Below are 25,261 nucleotides of genomic sequence, written 5' to 3'. Positions count from 1 at the left end.
TCCTTTTTCTTTTTCTTTTTTTACAATTTTCTTATTAAGTTGTTAAAAGATTAATTTAAAAGTGATGTATCATATATTGATGTAGAACCACGTGTGTGGTGAAAAATGCAAAGAGTAATGCTACACTTACTACATTTCTATACCGCATAATGTGACATATTCATATCATTTGTCACATCAATTAAATGAATGAAGTGTATTTTAATAAATAAAATTAAAAAAACATAAACTAGTATTTTACATGATGTGATATGTACACATCAGCTGCCACATCATGTGGTATGAAAATGTGGTAAAACTAGTATTATTCAAATGCAAATTCGCAGCGAAACAAACATGTATGAAAATGCCTGAGTCTTGGATGCATGTTGATGTTGAATTCACTGGAATGATGTAGGTGTTTCAAGAATTGTTTTTACCATCTCATCCATTTTCCCCATTTGGAACTAATTTTTAGGTTGTTTCTTGCTGATTTTTTTTAAATAAAAAATCTGACTTTTTTTTTTCTTATTTAATTTTTAACAAGATGATAAGAAAGTTGTAAAAAAAAAAATGGATTAATTGAAAGAAACATAAAAGTCAATACATTTAGTAAGAGTAAATTAGGGAAACAAAAGCTAGATTGTCTCAAGTATTAATGATATTGTTCTAAGTGTAAATAAAGTGACACATGTCATTAGGAAAATGGATAATGACTAAAAGAGAAGAGTTTTTTTATATATATTATATTATATTTTTTTAATTTTTTAATTTTTAATAATCAAATAGAAACTTCATTAGATAAACTTCAATGGTACAATCAAATATGTTAACAAGACATCTAAAATGTCAATCTCAAGAGGGCAACAAACTAACATGCTAAAAACACAACGAACGCGGACAAAAGCCGCACTAAAACTACTAGCCCACATCACCGCAATTAACCATAAACCCAAACAAAGCCAACAAAGCCAACATAAACCCTAAAACAACTCATAAGCCTAGACGAACCCTACCACCACCATCTAATGGAACGCCGTCGCGACCACACCCACCACTGCATCCGTAACAGATCTGGGGAAAATATTATTTCAAACGATTTTCCTGCACATAAGAACGAACAAATAAATGAAATCAACAACTTTGCCAAAGAACAATTGAGTGATTTGCTAGCATTCCCCTTATATTTATGCTGCATGTTTGTTAATAAATATCCCAAATTAATCATTCATATATACAAATTGCAAGAGACATTGAGGCCCCCAAAGACCCATCAAAGATTATTAATTAAACCTCCCATGCTCCTGCAATACTGCACAAGTTAGTAGTGGTGGAGTACAATTTGCGCTCTCCTTATATTTATTTTTCTGCCACTATATTTCTGCCAACTAGCTAAAAAAGCTTGACCAGAGGTCAAGATAGAACCTAGCAACAAGCAGGGCTGCGATGAATGAGTCTTTATTATTGTACTTTTCCCTTCAAGTACTAAGGTTGGTTTCAACATTTATCACAAAAAAACAGATGAAATGAACGGCTGAGATTGCTTCCGTATGAACCCAACCAGTGATGATTTTCTATATGATGAACCGCCAGCCACAAGTTACATTGGTTCGAAAAATATTTGCCTCTGCCCGGAAAGGATACAAATTATTACAACCACTACCCAAATAAAATAAATTTAAAAAAAAAAAAACAGCAACAAAGCACAGATCTAGCAAAGAAAGTGATTTGTGTAGCCTTTTCAACACGGCAAAACAAAAGGAAAATCTGGCCAATGGGTCCGAGTTTCAAACTTTTTGTTCATCTGTTGATGGGTGGATAGTAGAATTGGTCATGACTGAATTCTTGTTGACCGTTGAAGAAGGAATATAAATTTGCTCAAACGTAAGTCAGGCGCGGCTCATTTCTATATTACCATAATAATGAAACAGTTGTAACGCAAATTGATTGACTTGGTCTATTGCGGCTGACGACAAAGCTACAAATTGCGTCAAACTCTGTTCATACATAGTTTTGTGGTCCAATCTTACTGCATGGTTGGTTGACCACATGACCTCAGTTTCTCCAAAGGTGACAAAATTTTACTTGCAGACAGAAGAGTTTATCATTGACTTTTTGCCACAAATGGGCACGACTTTGCCGCACAGCTGTCCAAGTCCAATCTCCACTAAATGACCAAAACCATGGGGTATAATAGAAAATTCAACTTCTCTCTCTCTCTCTCTCTCTCTCTCTCTCTCCCCTTTCTTTAAAGTTTAAGTTCTTGGTGCAATACAGTATCTAGAACTAGTCTGCAAATTGGTTTTGTGCAGCCATGGATGCCAAAACCAAACAAAGTTTGGTGCTTTTGCTTTGTTTATGCTTACATCTCAAAACCCATGTTTGCCTTTCAGCTGACACCATCGCTCCAAACCAATCTCTCTCTGGTGATCAAAAAATTGTCTCTGCGGGAAAGGTTTTTGAGCTGGGTTTCTTCAAACCAGGTAATTCTTCAAACTACTACATAGGCATGTGGTACTCTAAACAACTAGTATCTTTGGAGACCATAGTTTGGGTGGCAAATAGGGAAACACCAGTTTCTGATAGATTTTCTTCAGTCTTGAGGATCTCAGATGGTAATCTAGTTCTCTTTAATGAGTCCAACACTCCAATTTGGTCCACAAATTTAACCTCCGCCACCACCTCAGGTTCTGCACAAGCAGTTCTTTTAGATAATGGAAACCTTGTCTTAAGAGCTGATGGGTCAAATGCTAGTACATCAGAGCCTTTGTGGCAAAGCTTTGATCATCCAGCTCATACATGGCTACCAGGAGCTAGAATTGGATTCAACACTGTCACCAATCAAACCTTAATTCTCACTTCATGGAAGAGTTCAGAGGATCCTGCACCAGGTCTTTTCACTCTTGAGCTTGACCCCAATGGAAGTAATGCATATCTCATATTTTGGAATAGGTCTAGACAGTATTGGAGCAGTGGAGCATGGGATGAAAAGTCACGTATTTTCAGCTGGGTTCCTGAGATGAGGCTTAACTATATCTACAATTTCAGCTATGTTACAAACAAAAACGAAAGTTATTTCACCTATTCTCTTTATAATCCCAAGACAATATCTCGATTCGTGATGCATACCTCAGGGCAGATTCAGCAACTCACATGGTTGGAGATTTCCAGCCAGTGGAATTTGTTTTGGAACCAACCAAGAAAGCAATGTGAAGTTTATGATTTATGCGGGGCATTCGGCAGTTGCAACGAGGTAAGCCCGGTCTCCTGTAATTGTTTGACAGGTTTTGAGCCAAAGTTGCAGAGGGATTGGAATTTGCAGGCTTATTCTGGTGGGTGTAAAAGAAAAACCCCTCTGCATTGTGAGAATGCTACTAGTGCTGACGGGAAGCAAGACCAGTTTCTGAAAATGGCTACGATGTCATCGCCTGCAAATGAGCAGTCTGTGAAGGTTGAGACTTTTGCGGGATGTGAATCAATCTGCTTAAATAATTGCTCTTGCACCGCTTATGCTTATAATAGCAGTGGATGTTCAATTTGGATCGGAGAACTCTTCAATCTGCAACAACTCACCTCAAGTGATAGTCAGGGAATAACTTTGTACCTCAGACTTGCAGCTTCCGAGTTTAAGAGTCCTAAAAGCAATAAGGGATTGATTGTTGGTGTTGTGGCAGGCTCAGCTGCTGGAATAGCAATTCTCTTAGGCCTTATTGTGGTTGTAATCTTGAGACAAAGGAAGAGAGTGACTGGAATGGGAAAAGCAGTAGAGGGTTCATTGGTGGCCTTTGGGTACAGAGATCTGCAAGATGCAACAAAGAACTTCTCAGAAAAATTGGGGGGAGGAGGCTTTGGTTCTGTTTTCAAAGGGACCCTGCCTGATTCATCTGTCATAGCAGTAAAGAAGCTTGAAAGTGTCAGCCAAGGAGAGAAGCAATTCAGAACTGAAGTGAGCACAATTGGGACTATTCAACATGTCAATCTTGTCCGGCTTCGCGGGTTCTGCTCTGAAGGTACAAAAAGGATGTTGGTCTATGATTACATGCCGAATGGATCATTGGATTCTCACCTTTTCCATGATATGCGTCCAAATGTTTTGGATTGGAAAACAAGGTACCAAATTGCTCTGGGGACAGCAAGAGGGTTGGCTTATCTTCATGAGAAATGCAGAGATTGCATCATACATTGTGACATAAAGCCAGAAAACATTCTTTTAGATACTGAACTTGGTCCAAAAGTGGCAGACTTTGGCCTTGCAAAGCTTGTTGGAAGAGAGTTCAGCAGGGTCCTGACAACCATGAGAGGCACAAGAGGCTATCTTGCACCAGAGTGGATTTCAGGAGTGGCAATAACAGTGAAAGCTGATGTTTACAGCTATGGAATGATGCTGTTTGAATTCGTGTCGGGACGACGAAACTCTGAGCAATCTGAAGATGGCAAAGTTAGATTCTTCCCAAGTTGGGCTGCTAAGCAGATAAGCACTGCAGAAACTGATGTGCTGAGCCTATTAGACCTCAGGCTAGATGGAAATGCTGATGTACAAGAGCTCACAAGGATTTGTAGAGTTGCTTGCTGGTGTGTTCAAGATGATGAGGCTCATAGGCCATCAATGGGCCAGGTGGTGCAAATCCTTGAGGGAGTTTCAGATGTCAACTTGCCACCAATACCAAGGTCTCTCCATGTCCTTGGAGACGACCAGGAGCACATAATCTTCTTCACTGAGTCATCCTCAAGCCAGAGTTCACATCAAAGGAGCAATAACAATTCAACAGCTTCCTCTCAGACCAAGAGCACCACATCTTCAACGATCTCCAAGAGATCTGAAGAAGAGCATCCAATAAACACTTGATGTGCCTTTTCCATTTGGTCATTTGGTTTGAGCCTTCTAAGTAATTGTCATATGTATTATATATTTTTATATAGCTTCTTTTGATTTGGTAGGATAATTGTATTATTGTTTATATATATACTCCAAGAGCCTTGCTTCAGAACAAAGTCTTTGGAGATAAAATTTCTGTTTCTATTTGAAAACCTTCATTTGCACAAATGAAAATTGGACCGAAAACTATAATTGAACCATCGTTGAGTGAGTTTTAATTGAACCATATAAATAGACGATTTAATGGCTAGACTAAAATGTAATCAAAATGAGAGTTTTTCACTCTTGAGATATGCTCTTATTTAGTGAGATTAAATATTTGAAGGTTGCCCTTCATGAAAGAGATTAGAGAAAAATTAAGGAAGTTTGATAAAAGAACTGCAAGATTGTGTCATCATTCTTTATTCATCTACATAAAATGGATAGAGCAAAAACGACAGCGTACCAAACAGATGGCAAACATACAAAACCAAACCCATGAACATCACACCATAAGACAACCGGTGCTTAAAACCTTAATCAACCGTTAAACCCCAAGAAAGAACCCAACTAATTTTTGCTTTTCAAATTCATTCTCATTACGCGCCTTCTGCTTTCTCTCCCAGGTACTCTCTCTGCAACTATTGTGATTTTCTTTTTCATTACAAATATAATCGACAGAAAATAGTTTTCCTTCAATCTTCTGTGGCTCTTGTTGTGTTTCTCCCTATATGAATTTTACAGACCACATAAAAATTGGGTATGTTAGGGTTTCTTTGGATGAGATTGAATTGCTATCTTCAAGTTTCTTAAGGATGGAATGAACCCTTCTTTTTCTTTTGTGTGCCCTCTTGGTGTGTGATTAGATTCGTCTAAAGAATATGAACGGAAAGGCGATGAACCAAAAAGGGGAAAATTTTGAACCCAATCCTATATCTTTATGTACGGATAATCCAGATGGAAAGATTTATGAGAAGAAGAAGAAGAAGAAGAAGAAATGGAATAAGAAGAAAGGGAAGTTAGCTAAGAAGTCTGATCTCCCATGTGATGGTGACAAGAAACTTCCCATCTGCTCCCGTGATGGGTTTCCTGATCATACCCAGAACTGTTCATCAGTTGGTATTCAGAATTCTAATAACTGTTCAAAGATGAGCAACCATGGGTCTGATGAATTAAGAAATGATAGTTTTCTTGAGGATCTTCAGGCCAGCCAACCCTCTGCTGTACTTCAATGCAGCAAGGTCGAACTTGAAGATTCTAATGGCAGTGTTTGTGAAGATAACAAGACTGGTAGTGGCAGATCCTGCGCCCACGATGGAAAAGAAAATAATTTTTTTGTAAAGAAGTGGCAGAAGAGGCAGCGTACTGCTAGGGATCAACAAAGGCACTGGGTCAAGGAACAACCAAGTTACAGATATCCAGCTGTAGAGAATAGTGTCTGGGTTGAACATGGTAATAGTTTGGAAGCTAATGCATTGGTTTTTTCTGGACACAACAGTGGTGCTTATAGGAGAATGCCCCGGAGAGTATTGGGTGAAGCACCACAATGGGTTGCTTCTCAACAGAGGTTGAATTGCAATGGGAAAAAAGGACTTGGAAATTGTAGAGCAAACTTCTTTGGGTTGCATGATAAGTTTGTTTCATATCAAAAAGAATTTTCACAGGTTCCTTTTGGCATGCACTATTACAAGAATAGAGATACAGCCAAAAGAATGTTTTACAATGATCATCATGTTGCAAGTCATGGATATAAACTCTGTTTGAACTCATCCTTTGTGTATTCTAAAATATCTACTCAAAGTGTGATAAATGGCAGTCAACCACATAAATTCATGAAGATTCCAATCATGGAACATAATTCGGGTAGGTGTTTATATTCTCCTTTGGATGGTAGACAATACTCAGAGTTTGGATATCATAGTGATCATAAGTTTAGGAAAGATGTTACTACTGGAGCAAGTTCTAAGAAGTGGAAACCTGTTGGTACAAAAGAGTCCAGGCCAATGGAGGGGATTTGCTCTGCTGCTACTTGCAATGCTTCAAATCTTGACCTACCAGTTTTAAGCAAGGGGTTGGGTAATATCCATCCAGAGGGAAGTTCAATTCCTTCTCCTTCATCTGATACATTTTCTGAAACTAAAGGCACAAACTCAATATCTAGCCATCAATTGCCTTCTTCTTATTATGAGCACCCAACATTTCATAAGTCCACTGCAGAAGTAGAAGATCAGAAAATTGAAAGTAATGGTTATGAAGCAAATGGTATAAGACCAAAGGACACCATTGAGTTCCTAATTGGTTCACAAATGGCAGTGGAAGCTCTAAATGCTTCTTACAGAATGCAATTAGCATCTGAGGTTGTTCACCTTACAATGGGGTGTCCACTTGCAGAGTTTGAAAGATTCATCCACTGCGCTGCTCCTGTTATTGCTTCTTCATACGAACATAAAAAATGTTCTGTTTGTTTGGACGATCAGCTGTCTCATAGTTTCCTATGCAAGCACCAGATACCAAACTTATCACTTCGCACTGTTTGGAACTGGTATGAGAAACCAGGGAATTATGGATTGGATGTGAAGGCAGATGATTCTAGAAACCTCAATGATTCAGTGTCATTCCATGCCCACTTTGCTCCTTCCCTTTCTGCTGTTCAACTGTTTCGGTCCAACGACCCTGGTTCCAAAACATTAAATTCCACATATTCTGCAGAAGCAGCAGAGCTGAACTATCTTCAGGCAGGGACAGAGAACTTTGATTCGGTCAAGGAGCCTGTTGGTTCTTTTAATTGGTCACCTGATTGTAAGCTCATATTTGAATTTTTTGAATCTGAGCAGCCACATCAGCGAAAGCCTTTCTACAATAAGTATGTTCTTGCAACTCTTATGACAAGATATGTTGTCTTTTTTTCTTATATTGTTCCATTCATCTTGCAGACAGTAATCAAAATTGGATTGATGCTAACGACATTCATTTACTTCTCTAGCTTTTCACTTTCTGTCTACACTTATGCCAATTTACTCTGGAACCTTGTTATTGACCTGAGACTGAGGGAGACTATATCACAACTTCCAAGTAGATATATAGAAATGGGATTCCTTTTACATTTAAAGTATAAAATAATTATGCAATATGATTGATCTATATTTGAAACAACAAAGAAGAAAGAGTTTCTTAGGCTGTGAGAAATGACCTGATAACCTATAATTTGGTCAAGATTAGAAGCTTGGCAATGAAGTATGCACACAAAGAACTCCAAATGTGTTGGATTTAGTACACTTTTGAGTGCTGATTTAATTTCATGTTTGAAATTCTGTATATTCCCCACTTCTCTTAATTTGTATGTTAATCTTCTTTTTTTTTTTTTTTTTGAGATAAAATGTCCAGGTTATTTATACCTGATTTCCTAATTGACTGCAGAATTGTGGAGCTAATTGGTGTTGGAACTTCTAATCATCACATATTTGGTGACCCATCAAAACTAGATTGTCTGAATTTGCATGATTTACATCCTGCCTCTTGGTGAGAATCAATTTTTCTAACTCATATTTCTGTTTTGATGACTAATTTGAGCATTTGAAGAAAGTTGGGTTAATGTGGATTTCAGGTTTTCGGTGGCCTGGTATCCTATATATCGAATTCCAGAACGAAACTTCCGTGCATCATTCTTGACCTACCACTCACTTGGACATTTTGCACAGAGACCTTTTCCAACTGATGCTTCCAATGAACACACAAGTCGGATTCTCTCCCCTGTGTTAGGATTGCAAAGCTACAACGCACGGGTAAGAAATCAACACTCTTTATCTTTAATGTTCTGTATTTTTTTCAGTATCACTTTAATATGTGAGAGTGATGAGCAACATGATACGGTGAACAGTACATAAAGCTATGCTCCGTGACAGTTTGGAAGTGTGGCAACCCTATAGGATGGTTAGCTGTGACAATAATTTTAAGAGTTTTGCCATATTACTGGGATATTTAGAAATTTACAATCAAGTCTGAGCAAGTCCTAGTATGAGGCCTAGCAGTTACAGAATAAATAAGTTTTCATGCCTGGTCTCTTCACTCTTGCATTAAAAAAATTGAGTTAGGGACCCAAAGTAGACTATACTTCAGAACTCAACTGCTTTTTTTTCAGCATCAAAGCCAATGTGTAGAACTTTCTTGCTGTAATCCTTTGAAGAATGATAATTGTGAGAGATTTTCACTTAGGAAAACTTATTTGGTATTGACACAATTTGTCACAATATATATATATATATATATTTTTTTTTTTCTGTTGTAGGGTGAAGGCTGGTTTGATCCCAAAATACCTACAGCTTCCAACAGTGCAGAAATTCTCAAAGAAAGGCTCAGAACATTGGAGGCAAATGCAATACGTTTTGGCAGAGGTTGCGTTTTCAAGGATAAAGTCATGGTGTTCAACAGGCATCCAGATTATGAGTTCTTCAATTCTCGAAAAACACATTATAAATAGTTACATACAAATAAGACCATTTTTCTTACTGGCTTTTGTGAATTTGGGTTTGCCCCCATTGTAAAGGGTAAAACATAGGGTAAAAGGAGAAGGAACATTGTACTCCTCAGTACTTCTGTCTTAATTTTGTAGATAACAGGAAAACTTTCTGTAGCAATTGAAATTGATTAGCTATGTTCCTTTTATCATCTTTATTCATATAGTTCCATATAAAGTGTCCAAGTGCCACGGGAGGACTTATCTCCATCGCCTACTTTTTATACCAAGTTTTAACTAAATCTCAAGAAACATGTGAAATCCACGGCTGCAAAAGTATAGTTGGATGCCTTTCCATATCAGTATTGTCATTGTGCCCTCTTTTTGTGGTTTGTAGTTAGGGAGATTCTCCAATAAGTATTTAAGTTAAAAATTGGTTATATATTTCTAATCTCGGTTGTTGGATTGTATTCATTAGACGGTTGGATTCCAGTCATCTCTTACGACTTGTATTGGTGGAGGTCTAGGGTTAAGAAAACTGCCAGACGGCAGAGACAGAGTATATATGTGATTTTGGGGTATTCTTTTAAGTGAATGGCCTAACCCTTTTCTCCAGCTTTTGCAATAAACATGATAAAGCACAGCACTCTGTCCCTTTCTTTCTGATCTTCCTTTTACATGTAGGGATAGAAATCCTTAAATAATCCCTGCCTTGCCACTTGATCTTTTATTAATTAAAGTACAGAAAAAGACCAAAAGACAATCTTTTTTCTTGTAATTTTGGTTTAATTCAGGAAAGAAGGCAAGTGCAGAAACTTGAAAGCTCAAACATTGCCTTGCACCCTACCGTCCAAAACTTTTACCTTGTTGATAGTTTTTTACTTTAACAATCACAGGTAACGATTACTTCAACTACCAGTAATCCACGTGGCAGACACCCATTGAATTATATAGACACCAAGCCTCCAAAATCCAACCATCTTTCTGGATCTTGGTAGGGTTAGTAAAGAATCGTTTGCCACCCTTAAATGCTATTAAAATTCGAGATCTTTCGATATTATTGATGAGATCAGTTGCGTGGTTTAAGTCCGGGCCTGGCTATAAAGCCTAGAGGAGGAGATAGAAATGTACATGTATAGGTAAAGTTAAAATTACCTAAATATTTAAAGGTAATTAAGACAAACTGGAGAAAACAGTAAAACAACGACATGTAATTAACCATGTGTTAAATGCTGCCGAAGGTGCCTAAGTTCTGCTGAGCGCCAACCAAATAAACAAAAACAGATAGTGCATTGATATCTAAACTCAGCTTGATTCTTCCTGGGAGGGAGATGCCTTGGAACCTCCTCAATAAACAATGGTGAGAAATTAGAAAAGGATATTTAATTTTTCAAAAAAGGCACATCAACATCATTTGCAGTTTATGTACCAGTTCTTATAAGATTTTACTGCTCAAATCATCATTGTCAATACCACTAACATGATGAACATCATTTGATGGTGAGCCAAATCTTATATGTGAAACGGTAATAACACTATTTTCTTATTCTCGGCTAATTATGGTATATCACTCGTGATAATTTTTTCGTTTGGCATATCGTAATTGCCCGAGATTAGCAAAATAGTGTTATTCATGTTACACACAAGTGTTTCTCTGTATGCAAAGGATGATGATTCTCAAATTTGCCTAAACAATGATCCCAGATTGATACTATATATAGAAATACACAATCAACCACAAAATGGCCACTCGCAATTTTCTGTGGCATGGCTAGTATAATACATTGTTAACTACATAAAACATGAGAAACCGACAAAACAGAGAAGTAAATGTAGATACAGAATGTTCTGTTTTTTTTTTTCTTCCTCTATTTTGCCACAAGGCACCTACACAATAAACTCACTGCTGCTGTCCTTTCCAAGCAGAGAAGCAAAAGCAAACACGAAACAGAGAATTTTCACGTCAAAAATTTAATGCCGCTCTGTTTTCTCTGTGGCTGTGGTGGTTCTTCCTTTCAATCAACCCTTCCATTATGACCTTCTTGTTGTTGTCTCTGCACTCTGCCTCCGACCACTTTCTCACGTTTTCCGGCTTCACATTACTTGCATTATAACGCCCTGGAAAAAAGTAGAGCCAAGTTGATGCGACAAGGATTGCAAAGACCCTGCCCCAAAACACCGTGATCGCAAGGCTTATGAGAAGAAAATATACCCCGGAGTTGAAATCAGAGGAACTCATTTGCGTGTTCCTTGATTTCACTGCAGGGTCTTGTTGGTTTTTTTTGCTCTGTTTCGTTGAGTGTGATAAATTTTTGGGCAATCTTTTGGATTCTGAAATCGAACTTGAACGTGATATTGATGATGGTGATAATGAACTAGGAGAAGAAGAATGCAACGTCTCCAAATTGGGTTTGGTTTCTTCAACCTTCATCAATTCATCGCTGCCCAAATTCAGAGGTGCTTCACTTTTCACCGAAAAACTTTTTGATCCAAACGAGTCTCGCCTGTAACCTTTTCGATCACGAGCTCTCTTGGCCTGTAAAAATAACGAATATAAATATAAAAAACTTCGTTATAAATCAGAAACAAAACCAACCCAGATATCCATATCTGTCAAAGATTGAGGCTTTAAGATCACTGACCAGAATTGTTTCAAACACAACGGCTTTGATCGCCCGAGAAAACGTTCGGTTTGGAGGAGGAGGCATTTTCGTGTTCTCTGACTTGACAGAGCACCCTCTGTCCAAAGACATGGTTTTAGTCGACAAAGAGTTCTTGTTCTTGTTCTCCTTCTTCTCAACAATCCTTACACCTTTCGACTCGAGCACCATGTCCATGTCCACGACCGGTCGGAAACAGTGCAGAAACTTGGGTTTTGGTTTTGGAACGTTTTTCATTATGTCTGCAAAACTTAAAAGGAAAAAACGGGCTTCGTGTTAAGACACTAATTAATGGGGTTTGAAGGTTACATATGATGGATATGGTAAGTGTGTTATTAAATGTTTGGTCAAAACGAGGAAAGAGCAAGAAAAGAAACAGACGCACTCTTCTTCTTCTGTGTTTATTTTGGTGTTTTGGGTGTTCAAGGCCGGCATGGTTTCCTGTTTTTCACTTACAAAACAACAAGTGCTCGGTTGGAAGTCGGGATTATGGGAGTTATATACGAGGGGGGATCTTTTATGCTTATCTTGTTTTCTCTCTCCTGTCCAAATTGAAACATCTGGAGTTCATTTATCAAACACTGTTGCTAAAGTCATCCAAAAAAGTTCAAACTTTTTAGTCGTGTAATGATTTTATAAGCTACATAGCGATCCAAGATTTTAAAGTTTTGTTTTGGTGCTTTTAGTTGGTTTCTTATGGCTATAGGTAATTACACAACGCAATTAAGTCTTCATTCAAAGATCATTTTTGTAAAAAATTAGCACAATCCCCAAGATATTTAATTGTGATCGACAAAAATGACAATTCTGGTAATTTAAGAAAACACAATTTTTTATAGAGATAATCTTTAAATGAATACTTTAAAAATAGAAAATTCGGATTATGAAAATACAATATGAATAGGCTCCACAAGGACATCCATCAAATAAACTTATTTGAGGATTCCTCAACTCAAAGCTTTATTGGTAAGAATTTTTTTTGCACGAGATAGGTTTAGGGTTATAATTCCTATTTGTTTTTGTTGTGAAGTGGATTAATGGGTTATAATGAGTTAGTTGATGTGGTTGAGATTTGAGGCCTTGGGAGATAGTGGGATGCAATGACCGTCCATTAAATTCGAATGCTAACTTTTTCCACGAGTTCATTAGGTGGGGCAAATTAATGCGAGTTTGACAAGTTTCATTGTCTTTGAACACTAGTAGAATCCATGAATGTGCAATTAAGAATTATTGAATAAATTTTCTAGTCTCGACATTGATCTTGACATTGTATGAATCATTTTGCTTATTTAGAAAACATCGAACCCCTTCATTGAATTAATCTTTAAATAATTTTCCTTTTTATTTTTGAAAATGCCTGGTCCTTATACGACTATGTCTGAATATGAATCTGTAGGTTGTGATTTGACCCAAAAAAGAAAACAAACAAAATTTGGGTTGGCGTGTGGCATATGTCACAAGACAAAGGAAAGCTACAACAACAACAACAGCTAAAGGACATGCCAATATTTTCATACTTTTTTCTCTTTGTATTTCAATTGGTGCAGACTACTTCTATATTGAGAATCTACAAGTATACGTAAATGGGAAAAGTTGGACATAATGCACCTGTATCAAATGTCTTGTATATTACGGTAAGTTTTTGTAGGAGTAGATTAGGTACAAGCATGATTTTTACAAGTTTGGTGAGTACGTGAGCATCAATAGATTCAAAGGGACAATGAATAAATATTCATAATGCATATTTTACGCACATCAAAAGATCCGACGAAGTAAACTCAGCTTGTGAAAAACACCTCTGGGAGAGCTTTACCATAAACAATCCTAGCTCGGAGTGGTTGCACATTTTGCCACCATTTTCTTCATCTCAAAAAAAATAATAATAATAATCTAACGAGTCAAAGGAGTCTCACTTAGTGAAAAATGATCTTAACGATTTGAGCCCCCTAACATCCATGGTAGTGTGTGTGAGAAATTCCACACCCTTTTCAGTTGTAGTTTAGAGATCGCTTGTATTCAAAAAATGATCTGACGAGGATATTTGTTGTAAACTTTCTTTTGTTTTTTTATATTAAAAAAAGAAAAAAAGAATCATGAACTTGGTGAAACATCTCTGATTTGATGATAAATTAACTAAGTTGGGGTTTGGGTTTGAAGTTCTAACTCAATCAAAATTAAGTTTGGGTTGAGACCAAAGGCCCCAAAAAAAAAGGAAACAAACCCATGAAAGATCCTTGGGATGAAAGGTGTAGAAATATCATCCTATGGATTTTGGATCCCAGAGGCCATACAAGCATTTCTTGACCCAACCCAACTGACTAGAAAATTATGTTAATGGGATTTTATGGATAGAAAAATAATCCAAGTACAAAATGCTCTCTTTGACCCACAATAGAAAAATAGAAAGAAACACAAAACACTTATGTTTTTTTTTAAAAATAAAAAAGGACTTGGTTCAAAACTAGACTCCAGCAGCATTGACTAGGGTTCATAAGAATTTAAACAGTTGGGATGAACTTCCCCAGAAACGCGCACAATATCAATATTATATAATAAAACGAGTGAGTTTAATTAAGCACATTAAAATCTTGCAGCTCTCAAATTACTGAAGTCGTTTTTTTTAATTAAAAAAAAAATCAAGTATTTCAGTCAAGTCTGATCATCTGCGGAATTCCTCTGGGGAAAAAATAACTTAAAGCTTGACTGTGACTTAGTCCAATAACAAAAGAAAACAATAAATAATTAAACGAACCAACTTGGTATTTTGGGGTTGAACTTGCTCCAAGCTTTAAATACCAAAAGGGAAAAAGATCTCTCTGGAGAAAATGGTTTGGTAGCAGCAGATGCAATCATGTAATGTATGAGGTAGGAGACGAAGTCTCTGCTTCGTAGGTGAGTCTTACACACAAACATACACATGTAGTATTAATTTAATTTTTACAAAGATGCTAGGGCTAATTTATTGGGAAAATCTCAACATCAGCCTTCTATTTAGATGTTAAATTTCCCTTCTTCTTTTTTTGTGGCTTGGAAATTTTGTTTTGTTTCAGAAAATTAACTTGACATCTCAAATTAATTAGACTTTGACTATACGAATGGTATTGGCACATGGTGGGCCCTAAAATTTTGGAGACCATAGTCGAACGAATAAAATGTGACTCTCGACCGTCCATGATATCGTAATATGCGGTCATCTTGCTTGCATACGCCAAGTGTTAATTTTTTTTTTAGCAACATAAAATATATATGTTGTTGGACTTTGAATTTGAACTATTCCATTAGCAACGCGTACGTGTGTGGGAATTTAAGTACACAACGTTATACAATTTAACTTTTATTCCTTACCTTCAAAGAAGCTGCCAAGTTGATGTAGATAAATATATATATCTATGTGAACAGAACAACAAAATAAGTTGTGTTTGTTAATAAAGGTTTAGGTGTATTGGGTAGTGCCGACGATACTGTCAGGATCAAATGGGAAGGGGACAGAGTGAGAACATGAGAAGTGAGAAACAAACAAAGAGTGCTCAACAATCTTGAGAGCACATGAAAACTTGACTTTGAATTCAAAGTCAACACACTTTCTATCTTCTTACATGGAATTAGGAAAGTAAACGAGGCAAATATGCTTTATATCTTGTATACATGCATGAAATTCAAGCCTGATGACTCACGACTGCCACGTAATGTGGGCCTGCCTAGTTCTAGAAAGCGAGTTAAAGAGACGACACCATTAAAAATTTACTCAATACATACAAAAACAATCGACTAGGCTCCTTGAATTCTTGTCTCCACAAAAAGAAAACGACAAAATGCTTCAGGTCGTACTTGTTATGAACTTGTTTTTTTGTGTTAGTATTTTGCCATAAGATAAAACTCTAAAAATATTGAAAATAAACGCTCTTTAGTACTTAGAAAAGTCTCGAAAGATAGAGGCTAGTATTCGGACATCCTTCTCTCTCTCTCTCTCTCTCTTTTGCTCTCCTTTAATTTGTACGAAATGAAAAAAATTTCGAAGATTAGTGATTCTCTCTATATCATTTCAGTTTTTTGGCTAGTTCATGTATGTCATATTACTATTGGGATGGATCCATTTATAGTATGTCTCCTAGGTATGCCTTTTTTCTATTGATATGATAAAATTTTATCGTCTTGGTTCTACCTTTTAAGGTAAGTATAAATTTAAAATGCATCACAGCCGTGGAGAGGCAAAATTAGATACACATGTGCATCTTTTTTTATATCCTTTGTAGGCCGGACCCATAGGAGAAAAAGGGAAAGATAATGTTGGAATCACTCTTCAGACGCCATACAAAATTATGTTGAGGCCCCGCTTGATGTCAGCACACCAAGTGGTGCATTGCAATTCCCAACAGCTCTATGATGAATGGGTGAGATGGATTGGAATTCAAAATGGAAGGCCCAGATTTCATGCAATTTGCATTGCACTTCCAACGGTCTAAAATATTAGGAAAAAAATACCTTAAAATGTTTAAAATAAATTATAAATTTATACCTAGATATTTTTATGTTAGTTTGTAGGTAAAGTCATATGTTCTTCAAATTTAAATTTTTTTAGGTCCATTTATTTGGAAAAATAAAATAAATCTAACACATACAAAATTAATTTTAAAAAGTAAAAGCACAAAAAAAACAAAAACAAAAAAATACATACATCGTTTCCTATTAGAGCAAAAAACAAATTTACACCCTCCGGAATTGTAAAGAGAATGTAAAAGTGGCTTTACACCTCCGAAAATACACACTCCCACTGATGATGCTCTTAGATATTTCAAAAAATAAAATATTATTGCCATATTTGGATTTAAAGTCAGTGAAATTGTTTTGAAGTTTACAATAAAGTTGAATATGCTTGAATATGCTTGACCAACTTTAAACATGGAGAATTTCTCTGACCGTTCGTAAAAGGTTTCATAGGAAGGTGGGACAACATTCTCAACAGGAGTCTTAGGTACAAATTAATTAATTGTACTAAAAATCAATTAAGAAAATAATTAAGAGGACCTCATCTCATCATCTTAATTAATCTCCTACATTTCTCGAGACCTTAATTACGAGTGAGGAGTTTCGACCAAAAGAAAATTACGAGTGAGGACCACATAAGTATATGTAATTAAAAAAAGGGGGTCCCACTCCCTGTAATTAGTCCTAGTCGTCCCACAATATAAAGAGGAAAGCTTGGTGTTGGTTCCATCTCATTTCTTGAGAGAGAAAGGTTCTTCATTGACCTTCAAGTATGCGTATGTGGAGTGGACCCAAACGTGATTCAAACCCCACGTACGAACAGGAAAACAAATCCATTTCACATGTGGTGTGAAACCTCTTACTAGTACTAAGTTGCTTCCATCTTCAAGCTACTACTAATTAAATCTCTGTCCTTATTGCCACATACATGTTGCGTATACTTTAATACTAAGTTGCTTCCATCGTCAAGAAATGTTGCAGACACTAATTAATAGGAGATAAATTTAGTGGATCTTGTCTAATCTGATTTGACATAACATATACGGAGTTTCACTAAAACACCCAAAATGGGAGTTGAAATTATAAAAAAATCCAAGCACTATTTAAACATATAAACACACTCAAAATCCATTATTACACACACTCAAAACTCATTTATAAACACACCCAAAAAGTTGACTTTGGGGTTGATTTTGGGTGTGTTTTTATGTTTAAATAGTATTTGGGTTTTTTTATAAATACATGTCTAGGATTGAGTTTATTTATAAATTTGTATATTTTATTTTATTTTATTTTTACTTACTTAATATATATATATATATATGCATATGTAACAATGATTCTTGTGAACTTTCTGGAAAATTTCTTTTCAATTATTTTCTATTTCGGTCCCCAATCTTACAATTCTAACTTGAACACACTTAGCATCACTCTGTTAATTGAAACTGATGTGTGAATCTGTGCTATGAATTGACTTTTTTAGCCACGCCTCGCATCACTCTGCTAACTGAAATTGATGTGTGAATATGTACTATTAATAACTAATGGATTTCTTTGGCTACGAATCACGATATTCTTTGTCAAGAATTTATGGCCGGTTTTCTTTCTCTATTTTGTCCAAAATTATTATTGCTTTACTGGCGCCATCCTTGGCCACACAATTCGTACATAGGTTGCCAAAATTATATGAGTTGACTAGAAGTAATTTAATTCACGGCTCCATGAGAAGCGTTTTCTGGTGCATATCACACATGGTGTGATGTGCATGTTATAGTACGAAGGAAGCTGCTGGCGAGCATCGGAAGCAGGGCCTGTTTCCTTGAAGCTGGCTATATGCACTCGTGTCTATTTACTTTATAATTACTAGACAAATAAAATTATGTAGAGTCAAGTCAGTCTTTACACATTTAAAATAAATAAAAATAAAAATGGATTGGAGAATCTTCTCTCGTAGTAGGGTAGGGGGCCCATGTTGAAGCAATGACCACTTTGTTTAAGTGAAACGAATGGGATTGTGGGTCCCAAAACCAGAAAAAAAATACACATTTATTATCAATACTTTATTGTGTGCAACACGTTTTTGGGGACGATATAAATAAGTGAGAGTTCAACTTCCGGCAGGACCTGAAAACAAAGTACTCTCTTCTCCACTCAAACTTCACAAAGAGAACAACTAGGAAAAATGGTTAGAACTCCTTGCCGTGATGAGAATGGGATGAAGAAAGGTACATGGACACCGGAGGAAGACAGGAAGCTCATAGCTTATGTCACTAGGTACGGCTGCTGGAATTGGCGCCAGCTTCCCAGGTTTGCAGGTGAGAGAGACATGAATTATTAAGTGGATGATAATCATGAACTTCTAATTGAGTTTTAAAGTTCCTCAATCATTAATTGATTAATTCTTAGCCTAATTAATTTGGTTTTACTTTGAGATTAGGTCTGTCAAGGTGTGGGAAGAGCTGCAGACTGCGGTGGATGAATTATTTGAGGCCAAACATCAAGAGAGGAAACTACAGTCAAGAAGAAGAAGAAACTATCATCAAATTACACCAGCAGTTGGGCAATAGGTATGTAATTAGTGTTAATAAATTTATGCTTCTTTGTCTGATATCATATGGCCAAGAAGATCACATGAAATCTCATGGTTTTTTTCTTGTAATTTGCAGATGGTCAGCTATAGCGGCCCAGCTACCAGGAAGAACAGACAATGAGATAAAAAATCACTGGCACACAAACCTCAAGAAACGCATGAACAATAAACACTACAACCCATCATCTTCATCATCATCATCATCATCATTATCATCATCATCAGTCACACAAACTGATGATCAAGAAACACCCAATTGCTCAGGCCTTGTAGAGCTAGCCGTCGATCAGCTAACTGAGAATGCTACAATTTTACCAAATGCAGATGAAACAGCTGATCATCATCTTCAAGTGCCCCAAACTGATCATGATCATCTTGATAATATCTTCCAACTGTCGTCGCCGCAACCCTCGTCGAGTGAAGTCTCGTCCTTGACAGCAGACAATGCCGCGGTTGTTTTAAGCAGCGTGAATAATGATAATTGGGTTAATTATGGGGAAGAGGACAATGTTATTAGTTCCATGGAAGCATTTGCAGATGTTCAGTTCGGCGATGATTTCTGGACCGAGCCATTTTTGGCTGATACCTCCTACATCCCATGTGGGCTTTCGACTCTCTCCATGGATTCCGAGTTTTTCTATCCACCGTTTTATTGAGATTTCTTGTAACAGACAACATGAAATCAGCTTTTCTAATTTCAAATTTTATGCTTGGAGGTCTTTTGGAATGGAAATGCATGCATTTTATTACGTTTTTCTTGTTTAAATATCTCAAATCATATATATATATATATATATATATTATTTATTTATTTAAATTTCCTGAAAATAAAATATAAAGTATAGTTCATAATATAAATCAAACAGTAACATTCCTTTGATGTTAGGGTGTGTAAAGCTAAGAGTTCCGTATATGATAATATCCTATGAGATTTTAAGAGTTAGTCGCACAGATAATTAACCGACCTTCACATCAATTTTTTTTTTTTTGGGGTATATTCTCAGTAATTTCATTAATAAAAAGGCATTACAAGAATATAGCCCCACAAAGGGCTCTTGCAAACAATAAACATAAATATTGCTAGACAATGAGCAAAAAATAATTTTACATTTTGAAGACTCAGCTTACTAGAAGCTGAAAAACATAAGATGATCCATAAAGCCATTGCATTCGATGTTGTAAGAAGATCATATGAGAGATAGAACTCTCTACCAGTTTAGGAGTTGGGGGATAGAGAATACCTACAAGTGGAAAAGCAAATCTCGTTCAACTTCTATCAACACATATGGTCACGATGTCTCCTAAACACCCCTAAATCCAAAGCACCAATTAATAGTAGATCTAAAAGTATGGGGAGAGGTAATCCGGTTTGTTCGTATGATGGGATGATTCTATTAGGAAGAAAGAAAGAAAGAAGACGGATGGAAGGAGAGAGTGCAATCAACACATCCCATATAATAAAGAAATGTTTTTAATAAAGAAAACTAGCATCACATTAATAAATCAAGAAAGAGTACAATGAAAACATCCCAAATAATATCATGTGTTGCTCAACCAAATACAAATCTCACTTATATATATAGGGAAAATCATACTAGACGATGAGCAACTCTATTGGCCTAATTAAGTATTATTATTGTTGATTAAGCCAAGGACTCTTAGAGCCATTAATTGGCTAATTATTATTTAATTTGTCCCAATTAATTATAATTCAAATGATTATTTATTTATTGTTATTATGTGTTTTGCTTTTTTTTTTTTAAAACAAATTATAAAAACAAATTATAAGGATATTTACAATGAGAAAATCCACACATAATGAAGCTATACTACCATAAGATACCTCCTCCAATCAAATGGAGAAAATCTACCACCAATCAAAATGTTAGTGAATATAATATGTAACCAATCAAGAAAAAGAAATACCACTCGAATCTAAACATACACAGTTGTACTTGTGCATGTACTAGATCTAATTCAAGATAAAATTAACATGACATGAACATAATTTAGTACATATTGTGTGTGTGCCCAAATAAAAATGATAAAATTAAGGAAAATATTATTTCTTATGATTAGGGCTTTTCCACATTGGAGAATTGGTTTGGTTGGGGTCCAGAGTTTTATCCTCTCAAGTCCTCCGTTAATAGTTAATGGTTAATTGTTAATAATAGCGTTTTGCTTTCAGTGCGCTGTTGTATATGCGACTTGTCGTATATGTAGATTACCTTGACAAACACTTGTCGTATCCTATCACCAATCGATGGCATAGTCATTATCAATTTATGAGGGAGGAAAAGATTAGTTTGACTGAGAATAGTAATAGTTTTAACATTATATGTAGCAGCCATAATTGATTATTTTTTAATAACATGATTTAATCACTTTTCATGTTATATAATCCACGTGATTCATATGGCCTCCAAGTCTACCGCCCTTTGCTTTGAGCTAATCCTCTCCTCCTAATTGCTTAGCAATCTTTGTTTGTTTGTTTGTTTGTTTTTTCCAATCCTCTTTAACATTACAATAAAATTCCTTGAGGCAGTAAATAATGATATAAGGGTTTCAAAAACGGAATAATATGTTAACCTAATTCTATTCTTCTTGTGTGGTACAACTAATATGTATATATGAAACTTAATTATTTATTTTCAATAACCAAAAATCCAATTCTCTCAATAATCGTTGGCCACAACTTGAATAGAAACACTTTGAACTATATTTGTTGAGCACACATTCATTTTGATAATATGTATATTTTTATTATATTTAATATGTATTTGTGTTATAATAAAGTTTAATGAAAATTAGTCAATGAAAAAAAATTTATTAGAGTTTAAGCTAAAAAATTTAACTAGCCTACCCATAAAAAAAATTCATGATTCCACCCATGTAGCTTCTATTTGTGGATATGAATAAAAGAAGTTTATAGAAAACTCGATATGTTAGTCCAACTAAAAAAGAAAAAGCGATTAAAGACTAATCGAAAGAAAAAGGAATCAAAGACTGACCCAAAAAGAAAAAAGGAGTAATAAATTAGTAAGCATAAAAACGTATTAACCAGAGTCATTTATTTATTTTGTTTTAAGTACGAAATTACATTGTAAAATAATATCTACCAACATAAACCCTTCTTATATAAAGAATTCTTATGAGCCATGGCAGAACAACAAATTTCCATTGACCTGTGCTACACGTGCTTCAATTCAAACCGAGTAATTCAAATTTCAAGTCAAATAAAATATAAGTGTGAAATGAAACCACGTCATCTTTTCGGAGAAACAAACGTTCTAATTTTTTATAAATTAAATTAACGATCGTTAAACAAAACAGACAATTTTGATAACGTAATTAGTGTTTCTAGGTCCAACCATTGATGACATCGCCTCTTCTACGTCACTCGCTGTCGATATTTGTATACAGTCCTTTCATGGAAGCATCATCTCATCAAAACATCACAACATGTGATGTCATCTTCCTCAAATTAATATTTTATGAGTTATTTATTTCACCTTCCATGGTTAATCAATTAATTAGTTAATTATGGAAACATTTACAAGGGACAAGATAAGATGCTCCCCATGTGCCTATCATATCATGGATCCATCATCCATGAAACCTTTGTATGTGCTCTATATATATATATATATATAGTGTGAAACGAAACTTGAGATTGGGAAATTATTTGAATTTTTGTGATTGATAATCATTTGAAATTGGTTATACATAGGAAATGGTTTTATAGCACATGGGAGAAGATGGGGAAGATGAAAACCTCCATTTCCTTTGGATTTTATTTTCCCTTCCTATGGAAAACCAAGACCAACATTAAATGCATGCTTTTCATGATCAATTTGTCCCTATTAACAATTTAAAACTATAATTTTATCCAACAACAAAGAAGGTTGATATTATATTTTGTACTTTATTTATTTCATATTTCTAACAAGAATTTAATTGGAAAATTGAAAAAAAAAAATTTGTTTTTCATTCATATACAAACCAAACATGATAAATGAAATAAAGTGGTATTTCTTGGTTACTTTTTCAGTCACTACTAGTATATATCTCAAAACGTGTTTGTGGTTTATAATGCAAACAAATGCACACTCATGATTTTACATCAAATCATTTCTGCGAACTAAATGGTCAAAGAATTTCAACTGAAAGATCCACTTATTTGAGCGTCATCTTTATAGATAGATTCTTTATCTAACCTAATTTACTTGAGACCGACTTTTCAAAGTAAATTTTAACCAGGCATTTTATAAACTTACGTATAACAATTTCAGAAAATCGTGATTTTACTTTCTAAGGCTTGGTCATAGTCGGTCTTCCCATGACCAATCTGTCATGAGTCATGACGCAGATGTATCCATGATGAAATCAACAGTCTCCATAAGAATGGAAAAAAAATAATTATTATGATTCTAGGCAACCACCAAGAAAAGCACTTGTAATAATGAAGTTGGAGAAAATAAACAAATAAATATATGTGCCCAAATCGTAGTGCTGCACTTTTCCTATTGAATTGGCTCTTCCTTCGCATTTCATGTGACACTTTGCGTCCACTCTGAACATGATCCTATTATTTTTATAATCAATTGAAAACATTTTCACTGCATCTTCTATATTTATTTATATATAGGGCCGCCCTTCACTCTTAAAATACGCATGCATATTATGTCAAAAGATGCATCTTCGAATCGAAGCCGTTGGTTTTTTCTTTCTTTAATTTACCATCACAGTAAAAGTGACGCAACTCAATTATTAAGTTGGAAAATTTGCTCACATCATCAATCCCTGGAATGTTGATAAGCATGGGCCATTTTGATTTTGGAGTGTATAAATACTGCCAGAGTGTCATTTTGATCACCTAAAACAAACTTGACTTGAGAGAGAGAGAGAGAGAGAGAGAGAGATGGTAAGAGCCCCCTTCTATGACAAAAGTGGACTGAAGAAAGGGGCATGGAGTCCTGAAGAAGACGACACGTTAAGAGTCTATATTGAAGAACATGGCCATGTGAACTGGCGTTCGCTTCCCAAATTTGCCGGTGAGTAAGTTTGCAGATAGTTTTCTGAATTCCAATATTGTTTTGAAACACATAAAGCAACATATAATTGCAGCCTGGTTTTGCGTATGATCACAGGTATATCTAGGTGTGGCAAAAGTTGCAGACTGAGATGGACCAACTACCTTCGACCGGGTGTAAAACGGGGAAATTACACTCAACAAGAAGACGATTTGATCCTCAAATTGCATCAAGAATTTGGAAATAAGTATGGCCATGTATTATTAGATATATATTTCCTCTTCAGTTCATGACTTTCAAAGCCACTAGCTATAATCTATTGGAACATAAATTAAAGGGCTTATGAGTAAAGTCGTATGAATTTTTGTCCTTCGCAGATGGTCAATGATTGCAGCAAAATTGCCTGGAAGAACAGACAATGAAATCAAAAATCATTGGAACACCCGCTTTAAAAAGCTCGCAAAGCAAAATCCAACATCATCTCAATTAGCCAAAGAGCAGCCTTGTAAGCACGAGTCTTCCCCAACTGTAACTAGCCAAAACACAGAATTAGGAGCTCAAAGTGGTCCAAAATTTGATGCTTCTGTTCACCAAATTTTGGAGAGCTCTCCCTTGTCCCCCGAAACATTTTCCAGTGACTCCTCCTCCCTGAGCTCCAATCAGGCATCTGCATCTACTACTACGAGTTGGTTTAATGAATCGAGTGGAGATTTTTGGACCGAACCATTTCAATTGTATGTCCAAAGTAACTATCCAGATAACTACATGAGGGAGGAGGAAGTTTTATCATCACCATCCTTAACGTTCTATGATATGGGGGACATGGATTTGTTCAACCAGGTGATGCCAACATGGCAAGAGAATATTGATTAAATTAGGGTAACAATGCAAATGCATAATTAGCGCTTGTGGAATGAAAATTCTCAGCACTTTGAGTATAAATGTAGATCATGCAATAAAATTTCTTTGCCAACACTAAAAACGCTTCGAATTTTGGGCTTGTTATTAAGCTTAACCTTCTGATCACAAGTAGATAAAAATTACTTGCACTTGCATGAATAAAAGTTGATTGTTCTGATGAGTGAGAAACAGACATGGCTGCTGCTAGCTAGTCCGGTCATGCATGGTCTAAATAAAATACAATATATAATGTTTGGTTTCATTACTAATATCATTCGGCTTTTTGTTATCAAAATTTACATCTAT

General features: G+C 35.7%; 5 protein-coding genes across 6 annotated transcripts; 4 read left to right on the top strand and 1 right to left on the bottom strand.

Annotated features, from left to right (window-relative positions):
• The first annotated feature begins 1,994 nt into the window (after positions 1-1,994).
• Positions 1,995-5,007, top strand: LOC103329492 (G-type lectin S-receptor-like serine/threonine-protein kinase At2g19130). Its single transcript, XM_008231968.3, has one exon. It carries the CDS (start codon positions 2,294-2,296, stop codon positions 4,823-4,825), a length of 2,532 nt encoding a protein of 843 aa, XP_008230190.2. The 5' UTR covers positions 1,995-2,293; the 3' UTR covers positions 4,826-5,007.
• Positions 5,008-5,170: 163 nt separating this feature from the next.
• LOC103329493 (uncharacterized) lies at positions 5,171-9,526 on the top strand. Of its 2 annotated transcripts, XM_008231970.3 has the most exons (5): positions 5,171-5,460; positions 5,701-7,697; positions 8,252-8,353; positions 8,439-8,616; positions 9,120-9,526. In XM_008231970.3, the coding sequence occupies exons 2-5, from the start codon at positions 5,716-5,718 to the stop codon at positions 9,309-9,311; spliced, it is 2,454 nt and encodes an 817-aa protein (XP_008230192.3). In that variant the 5' UTR covers positions 5,171-5,460; positions 5,701-5,715; the 3' UTR covers positions 9,312-9,526. The 2 variants fall into 2 exon arrangements, with proteins under 2 accessions (XP_008230192.3, XP_088905806.1); XM_089049680.1 differs by having other exon boundaries at positions 5,349-7,697.
• Positions 9,527-11,020: 1,494 nt separating this feature from the next.
• On the bottom strand, positions 11,021-12,445 carry LOC103329494 (uncharacterized). Its single transcript, XM_008231971.2, has 2 exons — positions 11,930-12,445; positions 11,021-11,823 (listed from the first exon to the last, which is right to left on the bottom strand). Exons 1-2 carry the CDS (start codon positions 12,182-12,184, stop codon positions 11,251-11,253), a joined length of 828 nt encoding a protein of 275 aa, XP_008230193.2. The 5' UTR covers positions 12,185-12,445; the 3' UTR covers positions 11,021-11,250.
• A 6,101-nt stretch (positions 12,446-18,546) lies between these two features.
• On the top strand, positions 18,547-19,771 carry LOC103329496 (uncharacterized). The gene is made up of 3 exons (XM_008231973.3): positions 18,547-18,747; positions 18,870-18,999; positions 19,099-19,771. Exons 1-3 carry the CDS (start codon positions 18,615-18,617, stop codon positions 19,676-19,678), a joined length of 843 nt encoding a protein of 280 aa, XP_008230195.2. The 5' UTR covers positions 18,547-18,614; the 3' UTR covers positions 19,679-19,771.
• Positions 19,772-23,914: 4,143 nt separating this feature from the next.
• On the top strand, positions 23,915-25,046 carry LOC103329495 (transcription factor MYB15-like). Its single transcript, XM_008231972.2, has 3 exons — positions 23,915-24,076; positions 24,173-24,302; positions 24,433-25,046. Exons 1-3 carry the CDS (start codon positions 23,944-23,946, stop codon positions 24,926-24,928), a joined length of 759 nt encoding a protein of 252 aa, XP_008230194.2. The 5' UTR covers positions 23,915-23,943; the 3' UTR covers positions 24,929-25,046.
• The last annotated feature ends 215 nt before the right edge of the window (positions 25,047-25,261 follow it).

This window comes from Prunus mume, linkage group LG4 (assembly GCF_029339155.1).
Source record: "Prunus mume cultivar Tortuosa linkage group LG4, ASM2933915v1, whole genome shotgun sequence".
In the NCBI taxonomy this organism is placed as follows: Eukaryota; Viridiplantae; Streptophyta; class Magnoliopsida; order Rosales; family Rosaceae; genus Prunus; species Prunus mume.
The sequence above is the reverse complement of the archived record's forward strand: the minus strand, read 5'-3'. Positions and strand labels throughout refer to the sequence as shown.